Here is a 12930-nt window from a genome sequence, read left to right as displayed (position 1 = left end):
TGAGGATGCACTCTTCATTTAAGACAGCTGGAAGCAACAGGTAAGGGGGCCTCGTGTAGAACAAGCCATGATGGCATGTGCCCAGAAACTAGCCCCAGGTGGGCAGAGGATGCCACCGAGTATCGTTCTGAGCTGGTGCGTGTGTGACAGAGACAAGCCGGGCAGTGCAGCCAGGACACGGAGGCAGAGCAGGAAAGCCGAGCAGAGCCTGTGAGCATGGTGTGATCGTGGGAGGAGCATAGAGAGCTTTTGGGCCAGGTGCTGGCTAAAGAGGCTTGGAGCTGAGAGCAGGGAGGCTAATCCCTGCTGTTGGTTCCTGCTGTTTTTGGAGAAGCAGGACTCTGTATGTTCCTTGTCAATAAACAAGACATCAAAAATTACCAGACTCCATTGCCAATTTCTGCTCCCCACTGGAACATCCCCAGGGCCCCAAACTTTGACTAGCCCCTTGGGTTGAAGAGGGACACCAATATCTTTATTGTGTGGTTTCGTTGCACGTCTATCTAATCTCAGTGGTTCATCAGCAACTAATTACTGTTGCAATGTTTTCTCATGTAATAACCATATTTATTAAAAACACAGAGGCCAGGTTTTTGAACCTAAACTCACCACTGCTAATACATGCAGAATTCAGATGTAAAGTCCTGGCTTTGAGTCATCCCCCATTTAAATGCTCAATGACAGTTGCTAGAAATCCAGTGTCATGATTCATTGATCACTAATGCCAAGGGGCAGTGGCAGGGCTGGGAGAAGCAGAGGTTAATGTGGGTCTAAAGTCGTAGTGAGTGACATGGCTTCCAGCGAGGCAGAGTGGAAGCGGGGGTCCAGTTATACACACCAATCATGCTTTTCGTGTCATTCGAACGCACCGGCGGGGTCGGCTCTCAGCATTTATTCCAGGGGATTTACCATGCAGAAGCCAACAGGAAGGGAGTGAGCAGAGTAGAGGCATTGCAGGGACTGCACTGATTAGGTGGGGGCTGGCGCGCCGTGTCTGATCTAATATTGTCTCCCCTTCTCAGCGGCGCCGGCTCCCAAGGAGGATGGGCTCCTCCTGCCGGACCCAGCACACGTCTGTTGGCTTAACCAGGATGAGGGAAGACCTGCACTCCCCACTCTTACAGAACCCTGCCCAGTAGATGAAGCCTTTCCCATTGAGCAGGACGTTCTGACACTTGTCGTACCACCAGCCTCCATAGCTACTTGCGCAATTCCCACTGGACTGGTCCTGATCCTTGTCAGTCGTGCTGAACTTCATGTTGTCGTGTATGCCCCCCAGGCCGGAGTGGTAGGTGGTGAGATAGTCCTCGCCGTCCCCAGAGTACCTGCCCAGCCTCAGCGGGTACCCACTGGGCTCATCCTCGACACTGAAGATGTCGTACTCTGCGTAGCGGGTGTTGTTGGATTTGTCCTCCACCACAAAGCGGACCTTGTAGATGGTCTGCCGCGTGAGCAGGGACAGGTACTCGTTGCCCAGCCAGTAATCCTGCTGCACGTTCCCAAAGCCGTACTTGTAGGTGCTCCAGGACTCCTTCCAGGTGATCTCTGTGTTGTAAGAATTTCTCTGCACAACGGTCCAGCCTTTGCCTTCGGTGTCCATGTCACACCACACCACTCGAGGGGGAGAGCCTGCCGGCTGGATGACATGGACCCCGCTGGGGCTGTCCCTGGGGATGTTGCTGCAGTCTTTGGGGAACCCTGAAATGCCACGAACATCAGGTTAAGGGGGCGGGGGGGGAGGGGAGGGAGAGAGAGAGAGCGCGCGCTAGCTAGCTCAATCAAATCAGCCTGGGGTAACTGGAGGCTGGGTTTTTAGAGGCAGGTCCTGTGTATTTCACAATACTACAGCCACACAATCCGCCCCGGCCATTCCTGGCCACAGAATCCGGCTCCAGATCTTACACTTTCATTTTACCAATAAAATAAAATAAGAATAGTTTCTTGCTCTGCTGGTTTTGAAGAAACCTTGAAGAGATGAATCAAGTGTAAACCAAGGCTCTGTATCCTTCCTGAGTCCGTACTGCTGAAGAAATCATTTGGCGAGGGTGGGGGAGACGCTGCCAGATCCATCTCAGCGAATGTCAATTATGAAACCCATCAGTGACAATTTAAATGGGAGTTTTCAAAGAGCCTAAGGGAGTTTGACACCCGACTGTGATTGGAATTCAGTGGGATTTAGGCACCCAACTCCCTGTGGTGCCTTTGAAAATTCCAGACATCCTATCGAGGGGCTTGTCTTTGGGGCGGAAATTGTCCTGAACTATCCTGGTAGAATGAAAGCACTGTGGTTATACTGCTCCTCCCCTCCCCAGGGTCATCCCTCGAGCCTGAGCCCCCCCAGCTCCCCTACCCCCCAGACAATCCCCCTGTGTGCCCCACCCCCATAGCTGAGCCGAGGGGGAGGAGCTGCTGAGCTCTGCGGGGGCAGGGGCTCAGGGCCACCTCTGGAGCTGGTTCGGCCCCTGGCCTGCCTGGGCAAGCCCCTGAGCAGCTCCCAGAGCCGCTGGAGGTGTGGGGAGAAGGGAATGAAAACCCCTGACAAGGAGGAACTGGCTCTCCCTGCTGCCTGGACTCTGGGGGCAAGGCTTCTAGGCATGAGCGAGAGATCCCCAGCTGTTAGCCGGGGCTAGCCCTAGTATAGGAGTTGGTGAGATGGAAGGGTAGAACTCCCAGCCAATTTGGGGGGGGGTGCCTGGTTCCCACACGCTGCCCTGCGGTTGGCACCAGCGCTCTTCAGTCACTGCCGGGGGCTTGGCAGCCGTTACCGGAGAAAGGGATAACGAAGCTGTGGAAAGCAAACAGCCAGTCGAGCAGCACCTCCCCCACCCCGGCTGGCCCATTCCCAGGCGCTGGAGGCCTGCGAATGGGAGTAGTGGGGTCACTAGCGCAGGCTGGCCTTGCGATCCCTTCGGAGAACTCAGCGTTCCTTGGGGCCCAGCGCTGACGGGGGGGCTGGAAGGTGCATTCAGTGGATAAGTGGATCTAGGGGTGACCCCGGCATGGGGGAGAGGAGCAGAATCAGGCCCACGATGCCCTGATCTCGGATATGGCAGATGATAGAAGCTCTCCGACGGGTTCTCTACTCACCCCTCTCGACCTTCTTGTGGGCCAGGGCCCCGTTGCCCTGCATGGGGGCTACGCAAAGGAGCGCCATCATGGACAGCGCAGACAGAAGCAGGAGAGAGCTGGACTGGAACCCTGCAGGGGACAGAAACCGCTGGACATGAGACCAGGAGAGAGTTTCACAAGTGCCTAAATCCCACTAGAAGTCACTGGGATTTAGGCACTTAAGTGACTTAGCCACTCTTGAAAATGTTACCCTTAGACGCTAAGGCCAGAGTTTTCAGAGGGCTCAACTACTGGGCCAGATTTTCAGAAGAGCTCAGCTCCCAGGTAGGCACCGCAGGGCATGGCTGGATGTTCAAAGGGGCTCAGCATGGGGGGGGGGCAAGTCTCTGGAGATGGGGTGAAGCCCACCATTCACCTCTCCCCCGGCCCGGCCACTGTCTCCATCTCTGCAGCCGGCCCGATTAGCACACAGCGGGGACCCAGCTGCATGGTAAAAACCATTCAAAGATTGCGGCTCCGATGTCCTGGCTCCCGGGTCCCGGGCGGGTCAGGGCCGGCTGGAGCGCTCCCTGTGGTGGGGAAGGAGCTGCCTCCTCTCTCCCCGCGCTGCACCGCTGCAAGGGGAGTGCTGCTCGGAGCAACCCCCACTGTCCCAGCTCCCCCCGTCCACAGTCACTACCACCAGCCGGAGGGCAGTGCCCGCTCACCCACACAGAGACAGCAGCTGGGCAGCCTCCGGCAGGGCTCTGCCCCCCTCAGATGAGCGCCAGGTGAGAGGGGCCCAGGGCACAGAGCTGCTGTGTGCCCCACGCCAGGCATGCTGCCCCCTGCACTGCAGCCCAGCAGCCCAGAGGGGGACACGCTGCTGACACTGCAGCTGTTCTGTGGGCCCAGCTCAGGCCAGGCTTAAAGTGGGCAGAGTCGCCAGGGGCCACAGTCCTGGCCAAAAAGAGTTCAAAATGGAGCCGGGTCGCTGAGGGGTGCACTGTAAGCGCTGCCCTAGCAAGGGCATGGCCACTTATTTCAGCCGGGATTAACATAGACACCCCTCCCCCGCCCCACACATGCTTTTCCCAGGCCACCTTCAGCACTCAGCGCAGGGATTCACAATGACCTTGCCGGGATCAGCAGCCCAGAGCAATCCAGACTCTTGGACAGAAACCGGCTCATTCACCCCCCGCCCCCCCCCCCCCCCCCAGGTATATCTATCCCGGCCCTGGTATTACATCTTGTGTAGCTACAGCCCACAGAACGCAGAGCACGGCATATGCAGCCCCCAATGCGAAATAGGTTGAGAACCCTACAGCAGAGGCTCACGTGTGAAGCTCCAGAGGTCCCAAGTTTGATTACAGCTGCTGCCGGCCCATGACAGTTGCAAAATGGCAGCTTTTTGTGGGGTGAGGCGGGTTGGGGCGGGGTGTGTGTGTATGTGTCAAACCAGAACAGGCTAAAGCCGCACTGTCCTCCCTTTTGGACTACATGGGACCCCAGCTACCTTTCAGCGCCTCATGGATAAGCTACTACACCCCATAATCATTATGCTGCTGCCTACCTGGACGATGTGGTCATTCATACCCCAGACTGGGAAACCCACCTCGAAGGTGGAGGCAGTCCTCAATACCTTCAGGCGAGCTGGCCTTACAGCTAACCCTGCTAAGTGTGCTGTAGGGTTTACGGAGGCCAAATATCTTGGCTACATTGTGGGAAAAGGTTTGGTAAAACCCCAACTGAACAAGTTAGAGGCCATCCAAAATTGGCCCCGACCACAATGCAAGAAACAAGTCCGGGCATTCCTAGGTGTGGTGGGGTATTACCGATGATTTAGCCCCAACTTTGCCACAAGGGCAAGCCCCCTGACAGACCTACTGAAAGCCCACGGACCTGATCTGGTGAGATGGTCTGACGGAGCAGAGAGAGCGTTCACAGACCTACAGACTGCCCTCTGCAGTAACCCCGTACTGATAGCCCCAGATTTTACCAAGGAATTTATCCTGCAGACGGATACATCGGAAGTAGGGTTAGGGGCCGTTCTATCACAGATGGTTGGGGAAGAGGAACATCCAGTTCTCTACCTCAGTAGGAAACTCCTTCCGAGGGAACAAAAATATGCTGTGGTGGAGAGAGAGTACCTCGCTGTAAAATGGGCCATGGAAACGTTGCGCTACTACCTGCTCGGGCGCAGATTTGTCCTCGTGACCGACCATGCCCCTCTTCAATGGATGCAACGGAACAAGGAGAAGAACACTAGGGTGACCAGGTGGTTCTTATCCCTCCAACCTTTCCAGTTCCGTGTGCAACACAGAGCAGGGAGCCATCACGGTAATGCCGATGGCTTGTCACGTGTGCACTGTCTGGCGTCCCAAGCTGCCCAACCCCTTGGTGTTGAGCAGGGGGGAGGGATATGTGACAGACCCAGACAAGTGGGGTACAGAAGCCTTGTAGAAGGCAAATATACTGGCCATTGGATGAATAGTTTTCTGTTCTCTGAGTGACCAGAGCAGGGGCTGCACTAGAACAAGCAGGAACTTTCTTGAACCAATTTAAGGCAGGCAGGCTAATTAGGACACCTGGAGTCAATTAAGAAGAACCTGCTAGACTCAATTAAGGCAGGCTAATCAGGGCACCTGGGTTTAAAAAGGAGCTCACTTCAGTTTGTGGTGGTGTGTATGAGGATCTGGGAGCAAGAGGCACTAGGAGCTGAGAGTGAGAAGGCGTACTGCTGGGAGATCCTTTTTTAAGAACATTATTGGATTTCTGTGTTTTAAGAGGTCTGTGCATGTTTTTCAGTTAGCTGGTGGCAGCAGCTGATTTCTTTTCCTTTTTTCAGTTCTTCCCCAGACGGGGGGGGAAGAGTTCGGGGGTACCCCACAGGAAGGAATTCCCAAGTGCGCCTTCCTGGGCTCTCAAAGGGGTGGCAGCATTTACCAATCCACGGCCAGGAGGATCTGTAACCTTGGGAGTTTAATACAAGCCTGGAGTGGCCAGTATTAATTTTTAGAGTCCTTGTGGACCCTTCCCCCCCCCCCCCCCCCTGTTCTGCACTCGAAGTGCCAGCGTGGGGAATCAGCCTTGACAGCATCCCAGCTGGGGAAGTTTCCCATTAGCCTGGCTCCCCAGACCCGGAGAGACTGGCCCAGGGCAGTGTGCAAAGCCCAGTGATACGAACGCCCACAGTGACTGTCCTGCAGCACGGGGCAAACGTCTCAGGTCCCAGAGCCTTGGTACCTCCTCTGCCCCCAAGAGGAGACTAACGAAAAATAATTCCCCGAAATGAGGTAAACAGCCCCCTGACTTGCAAAAGCAAAGAAAATACAGGAGTTGGGGCACCGTCCCCTTGTGCTTAGATCAGGGGGCTGGAGCCAGGACTCCTGGGTTCTAGCCCTATATGTGCTGCTTCCAGGGCAAATCAATGGCCTCTCTCTGTGCCCCTCTCCTCAGCCACAGACTGGGGGCAGTGAGGCTGCAGGAGTTCCAGGGGTTGTTGTGGGGTCACTCCCCGCAAAGGGAGAGGGGCGGGAAAGGGTTAATTCATGAAATCCAGAAATTGATTAAAGTTGCCAGCGGGACAGACAAGTCCCTGAGCTCCAGGAAGGGGTCTCGGGCCTGGGGGCTGCAGGTCCGACTAGAGCTAAGGGCGCTGCTGGGACACTGTGTGTAGTGGGGGGCTGAGAGCCCCTGACCCGAACTGTGACCCCTTCCCCTAGTGCCACCCGCCCCCAGCCCGGGGGTGCGGCCCCCCGAGTTCCAGCCTCGGAACACACGGACCAGCTGACCCCAGAGAGGCGGGGCCAGAGACCGGCCGAGCTAATGGCGGCTCCGCCCATTACAGCCCCGGGGCCCAGGTCTCATCCCCCCCCCCGGCTCAGACATTCGGTTCCCCTTCGCCAGCCGGCCCAGCGACCGGTGACGGAGGAGGGGCTGCGCGCCGCTATTGGCGGGATGGTCCCCTCTCAGCCAATCCCTGCAGACCGGAGGCGGGGCTGCGCGCCGCTATTGGCTGGATGTTCCCCTCTCAGCCAATCCCTGCAGACCGGAGGCGGGGCTGCGCGCCGCTATTGGCTGGATGTTCCCCTCTCAGCCAATCCCTGCAGACCGGAGGCTCACACGGCCAGTAGCTGGGAGCTGGAGTCCGGTCTCAGCGCCCCGCGGGGTTCTCGGGTTGTGGTGCCGAGACCGGGCATGGCCCTGGCGCTGCGCCTGCTGGGGGCTGTAGCCCTGCCGGGGGGCCACTGCCGTGAGTATCGGGGGGAGACCCCGGGAAGGGGAGAGCTGGGTGTGGGGGGGCAGTCGGGCTGGGGGGCGCAGGGAGGGGGGAGCTGGGTGTCGGGGGGCAGTCGGGCTGGGGGGCGCAGGGAGGGGGGAGCTGGGTGTCGGGGGGGCAGTTGGGCTGGGGGGCGCAGGGAGGGGGGAGATGGGTGTCGGGGGGGCAGCCGGGCTGGGGGGCGCAGGGAGGGGGGAGCTGGGTGTCGGGGGGGCAGCCGGGCTGGGGGGCGCAGGGAGGGGGGAGCTGGGTGTCGGGGGGGCAGCCGGGCTGGGGGGCGCAGGGAGGGGAGAGCTGGGTGTCGGGGGGCAGTCGGGCTGGGGGGGCGCAGGGAGGGGGGAGCTGGGTGTTGGGGGGCAGTCGGGCTGGGGGGCGCAGGGAGGGGGGAGCTGGGTGTGGGGGGGCCGTTCTGGGCTCTGCGTTCAGAGGTGTCAGGATAACCACACCGCTCCCCCCAGCACTGAGCGGTCACTGACATGGAACGGTGACGTTGCTATAGTGACTGGGGGGGTCCTGGCCCCCTTGTGCCAGGTGCTGCCAGGGTCGCTGCTGGGACACTGTGTGTAGTGGGGTGCTGAGAGCCACTGAACTGTAACCCCTTCATCTAATGCCAACCTCACCCAGCCAGGGGGTGAGGCTTCGTTGGGGCCAGAGCACCCATGGGTGCTGCACACGCTGACAAGCCCGTCGCAGCCCCGTGAGGTGCTCAGACTGGGAAATCCCCGGGTCCAGGCGCTGCCCAGGGTGTTTCATTCCCCGCGTCTCAGGGCAGGGCGGAGCTTTCAGACACGATTCTTCCTGTTTGCAGAGCTCAGGTTGAGGGAGTAAATTAGCGCCCCCCCTCCCCCCCCCCATAGACCAGGGTTAAATGAAGGGAAAAGGCTTCTTGGATCTCTGACCTTTCATGGCTCCCAGAAGATTCTTCACGCTGGGTTTCACCCCAGTGCCTGGAACTCCTGAGTGTGGTTTGTCCTTGGCTACGTACGGCTAAGTTGTGTCAGCACCAGTCCAGTTGTACTCCCAGTCAGCAATGGCAATGGGTCGTATCTGTAGTGGAAGCAGGTCATTAGAGGTGTCCTCCTAGAGAGGAGATGTTAACTCCCCTCTGTCTCTGGTGGTGTTTTAGCACCCCAGGGCGAGGGGAGAGTCTAGAACCCTGGATCTGTGATTAATCAGGTCTTAGTTTGGGTGCGAGCTCCCGTTGCAGAGCACAGAACAGCTGCTGCGTTTGTACTGTTAGGATCTCCCGTAGCTGCCGGATAAAGAGCTTCCGGATCCCAGTAGGATGGGGTGAGGAGAGGGGAAGGCACATCCTGCTTTTCCTGGCATGGACTTGAATTTCCCTTGTTCTCCATGAGGCAGCAGCTCAGACGCTGGGCAGCTCAGCAGCCCGTATTGATCCGGGTGAGGGTGCAGGGTGGATTTGGGGTTTGTTTAAAATGGCTTAAGGCACATTGGTGCCCTTGTGACACCTCAGTAACAGGTGTGGTTTGACCTAAACAGGGTTAGGCCCCAGTGCAGCCTGGCCCTACTGGGTCATAGAATCATAGAAGATAAGGGTTGGAAGAGGGGAAAAGGACCCTGCCCAACTTACTTGGGGTTCGCAAGAAGGCTGGCTAACCTAGTGAGGAGGGCTTTAAACTAGGTTCGTTGGCCGGGCGGAGGGGGGGTAAGGAGACCAAAGCCCTGAGGGAAGTGGGATACCAGGAGGAAGCATGAGCAGGAGAGCACAAGAGAGGAGGACTCGTGCTTCACACTGAGAAAGCAGGACGATCAGCGAGTTATCTTAAGTGCCTATACACAAATGCAAGAAGCCTGGGAGACAGGCAGGGAGAACTGGAAGTCCTGGCACAGTCAAGGAATTATGATGTGATTGGAATAACAGAGACTTGGTGGGATAACTCACATGATTGGAGCACTGTCATGGATATAAACTGTTCAGGAAGGACAGGCAGGGCAGAAAAGGTGGGGGAGTTGCATTGTATGTAAGAGAGCAGTATGACTGCTCAGAGCTCCAGTATGAAACTGCAGATAAACCTGAGAGTCTCTGGATTCAGTTTAGAAGTGTGAGCAACAAGGGTGATGTCATGGTGGGAGTCTGCTATAGACCACCAGACCAGGGGGATGAGGTGGATGAGGCTTTCTTCAGGCAACTACCAGAAGGTACTAGATCACAGGCCCTGGTTCTCATGTGGGACTTCAGTCACCCCGATATCTGCTGGGAGAGCAATACAGCAGTGCACAGACAATCCAGGAAGTTTTTGGAAAGTGTAGGGGACAATTTCCTGGTGCAAGTGCTGGAGGAACCAATTAGGGGCAGAGCTCTTCTTGACCTGCTGCTCACAAACAGGGAAGAATTAGTAGGGGAAGCAAAAGTGGATGGGAACCTGGGAGAAGTGACTATGAGATGGTCGAGTTCAGGATCCTGACACAAGGAAGAAAGGAGAGCAGCAGAATACGGACCCTGAACTTCAGAAAAGCAGACTTTGACTCCTTCAGGGAAGTAATGGGCAAGGTCCCCTGGGAGACTAACATGAAGGGGAAAGGAATCCAGGAGAGCTGGCTATATTTTAAAGAATCCTTTATTGAGGTTGCAGGAGCAAACCATCCCGATGTGCAGAAAGAATAGCAAATATGGCAGGCGACCAACTTGGCTTAACAGTGAAATCCTTGCTGATCTTAAACACAAAAAAGAAGCTTACAAGAAGTGGAAGATTGGACAAATGACCAGGGAGGAGTATAAAAATATTGCTCAGGCATGCAGGAGTGAAATCAGGAAGGCCAAATCACACTTGGAGTTGCAGATAGCAAGGGATGTTAAGAGTAACAAGAAGGGTTTTTTTACAGCTATGTTAGCAACAAGAAGAAGGTCAAGGAAAGTGTGGGCCCCTTACTGAATGGGGAGGCAACCTAGTGACAGAGGATGTGGAAAAAGCTAATGTACTCAATACTTTTTTTGCCTCTGTTTTCACGAACAAGGTCAGCTCCCAGACTACTGCACCAGGTAGCACGGTATGGGGAGGAGGTGATCAGCCCTCTGTGGAGAAAGAAGTGGTTCAGGACTATTTATAAAAGCTGGACGAGCACAAGTCCATGGGGCCGGATGCACCGCATCCGAGGATGTTAAATGAGTTGGCTGATGTGATTGCAGAGCCATTGGCCATGATCTTTGAAAAATCATGGCAATCAGGGGAGGTCCCGGATGATTGGAAAAAAGCTAATGTAGTGCCCATCTTTTAAAAAGGGAAGAAGGAAGATCCGGGGAACTACAGGCCAATCAGCCACACCTCAGTCCCTGGAAAAATCATGGAGCAGGTCCCTCAAGGAGTCAATTCTGAAGCACTTGGAGGAGAGGAAAGTGATCAGGAACAGTAGCATGGATTCGCCAAGGGCAAGTCATGCCTGACTAACCTAATTGCCTTCTATGATGAGTTAACTGGCTCTGTGGATGAGGGGAAAGCAGTGGACATGTTATTCTTTGACTTTAGGAAAGCTTTTCATACAGTCTCCCACAGTATTCTTGCCAGCAAGTGAAAGAAGTATGGGCTGGATGAATGGACTGTAAGGTGAATAGAAAGCTGGCTAGATCATCGGGCTCAACAGTGATCAATGGCTCCATGTCTAGTTAGCGGCCAGTATCAAGCGGAGTGCCCCAAGGGTCGGTCCTGGAGCCGGTTTTGTTCAACATCTTCATTAATGATCTGGAGGATGGCATGGATTGCACCCTCAGCAAGTTTGCAGATGACACTAAACTGGGAGGAGTGGTAGATACGCTGGAGGTAGGAATAGGATACAGAGGGACCTTGACAAATTAGAGGATTGGGCCAAAGGAAATCTAATGAGGTTCAGCAAAGACAAGTGCAGAGTCCTGCACTTAGGACGGAAGAATCCCATGCACTGCTACAGACTAGGGACCGATTTCCTACGCAGCAGTTCTGGGAAAAGGACCTAGGTGTTACAGTGGATGAGAAACTGGATATGAATCAACAGTGTGCCCTTGTTAGCTTTTTTGGCAACATCCTTTTGGGTTGTATAAGTAGGAGCATTGCCAGCAGATCGTGGGACATGATCAGTCCCCTCTATTCGGCATTGGTGAGGCCTCATCTGGAGTACTGTGTCCATTTTGGGGCCCCACATTATAAGAAGAATGTGGAAAAATTGGAGAGAGTCCAACGGAGGCCAACAAAAATGATAAGGGGGCTGGAGTACATGACTTATGAGGAGAGGCTAAGGGAACTGGGCTTATTTAGTCTGCAGAAGAGAAGAATGGGGGGGATTTGATAGCTGCTTTCAACTACCTGAAAGGGGGTTCCAAAGAGGATGGATCTAGACTGTTCTCAGTGGTAGCAGATGACCAAACAAGGAGCAATGGTCTCAAGTTGCAGTGGGGGAGGTCTTGTTTGGATATTAGGAAAAACTTTTTCACTAGTAGGGTGGTAAAGCACTGGAATGGGTTACCTGGGGAGCTGGTGGAATCTCCGTCCTTAGAAGGTTTTTAAGGCCGTTCTTGACAAATCCCTGGCTGGGATGATTTAGTTGGTGTTGGTTCTTCTTTCAGCAGGGCATTGGACTAGATGACCTCCCAGGTCTCCTCAAACCCTAATCTTCTATGATTCTATGATCTTACAAAACTGGGTGACTGGGCAATAAAATGGTAGGTGAAATTCCGTGTGGATAAATGCAAAGTAATGCACATTTGAAAACATAATCCCAGTTTATACATATAAAGTGGTGGGATCTAAATTAGCTGTTACCACTCGAGAGATCTTGGAGTCATTGTGGATAGTTCTCTGAAAACATGCACTCAATGTGGAGTTTCAGAGGGGTAGCCATGTTAGTTTGTTTCTGCAAAAACAAAGGGGAGTCCCATGGCACCTTAAAGACTAACAAATTTATTTGGGCATAAGTTTTCGTGGGCTGGAACCCACTTTGTCAGATGCATACACGAAAGCTTAGTCTTAAGGTACCACAGGACTCCTCGTTTTTTCAATGCGCAGTGGCAATCAAACAAGCTAACAGAATGTTGAGAATCATTAGGCAAGTGATTGATAGTAAGACAGAAAATATCATATTGCCTCTATATAAATCCATGGTATGCCCACATCTTGAATACTGCATGCAGATGTAATCATTCCATCAGAAAAAAGAAATATTGGAATTGGAAAAAGTACAGAAAAGGGGAACAAAAATGGTTAGGGGTATGGAATGGCTGCTACATGAGGAGAGATTAATAAGACTGGAACTTCTCAGCTTGGAAAAGAGATGACGGGGGGTGATATAATGAAAGTCTATTTTTCCACAGAGGTTGCGGAAGTCATGGGATCTGTGACTTCCAGCAAACTCCATGACTTCAGAACACGGCGGCCGGAAGCTGTGCGGTCCCCCTGCCACCTGTAGCAGCCAGGAGCGGTGGGGCGGCCTCTGTGGGTTGTGGGGGAACCAACCGCTCCCAGTTGCTGTGGGTGGCAGGGGGACCCAGAGCTCTGAGTGGTCTGCAGTTGCCTAGCCCCTGTGTGTGGTTTGTGGGTCACGCAGCTGAGCTCTCCATTTTGCCATGGATATTTTTAGTAAAAGTCACGGATGGGTCACGGGCTTCCGTG

The 12930-nt window shown here is 54.6% G+C and overlaps 2 protein-coding genes across 11 annotated transcripts in view; one reads left to right on the top strand and one right to left on the bottom strand.

Annotated features, from left to right (window-relative positions):
• Window positions 1–545: 545 nt before the first annotated feature.
• On the bottom strand, window positions 546–11365 carry LOC135978280 (fibrinogen-like protein 1-like protein). The gene is made up of 3 exons (XM_065579276.1): window positions 8230–11365; window positions 3088–3198; window positions 546–1698 (listed from the first exon to the last, which is right to left on the bottom strand). The coding sequence occupies exons 1-3, from the start codon at window positions 8234–8236 to the stop codon at window positions 1019–1021; spliced, it is 798 nt and encodes a 265-aa protein (XP_065435348.1). The 5' UTR covers window positions 8237–11365; the 3' UTR covers window positions 546–1018.
• LOC135978279 (class I histocompatibility antigen, F10 alpha chain-like) overlaps window positions 5725–12930 on the top strand; it is a 35071-nt gene continuing 27865 nt past the window's right edge. For 6 of the 10 annotated variants that reach the window (XM_065579271.1, XM_065579272.1, XM_065579266.1 and 3 more), the window contains exon 1: window positions 7174–7303. In XM_065579271.1, the coding sequence (XP_065435343.1) occupies window positions 7249–7303 (55 nt within the window). In that variant the 5' untranslated portion in view covers window positions 7174–7248. Of the gene's footprint in view, window positions 5838–7123; window positions 7304–11364; window positions 11985–12930 lie in introns of those variants that run through there. The other 4 variants (XM_065579275.1, XM_065579273.1, XM_065579274.1 and 1 more) reach the window with 3 other exon arrangements.

The sequence above is a fragment of the Chrysemys picta genome, unplaced genomic scaffold (assembly GCF_011386835.1).
Source record: "Chrysemys picta bellii isolate R12L10 unplaced genomic scaffold, ASM1138683v2 scaf205, whole genome shotgun sequence".
NCBI lineage: Eukaryota > Metazoa > Chordata > Testudines > Emydidae > Chrysemys > Chrysemys picta.
Note: the sequence above shows the minus strand (reverse complement) of the source record. Positions and strands in the feature narration are given on the sequence as shown.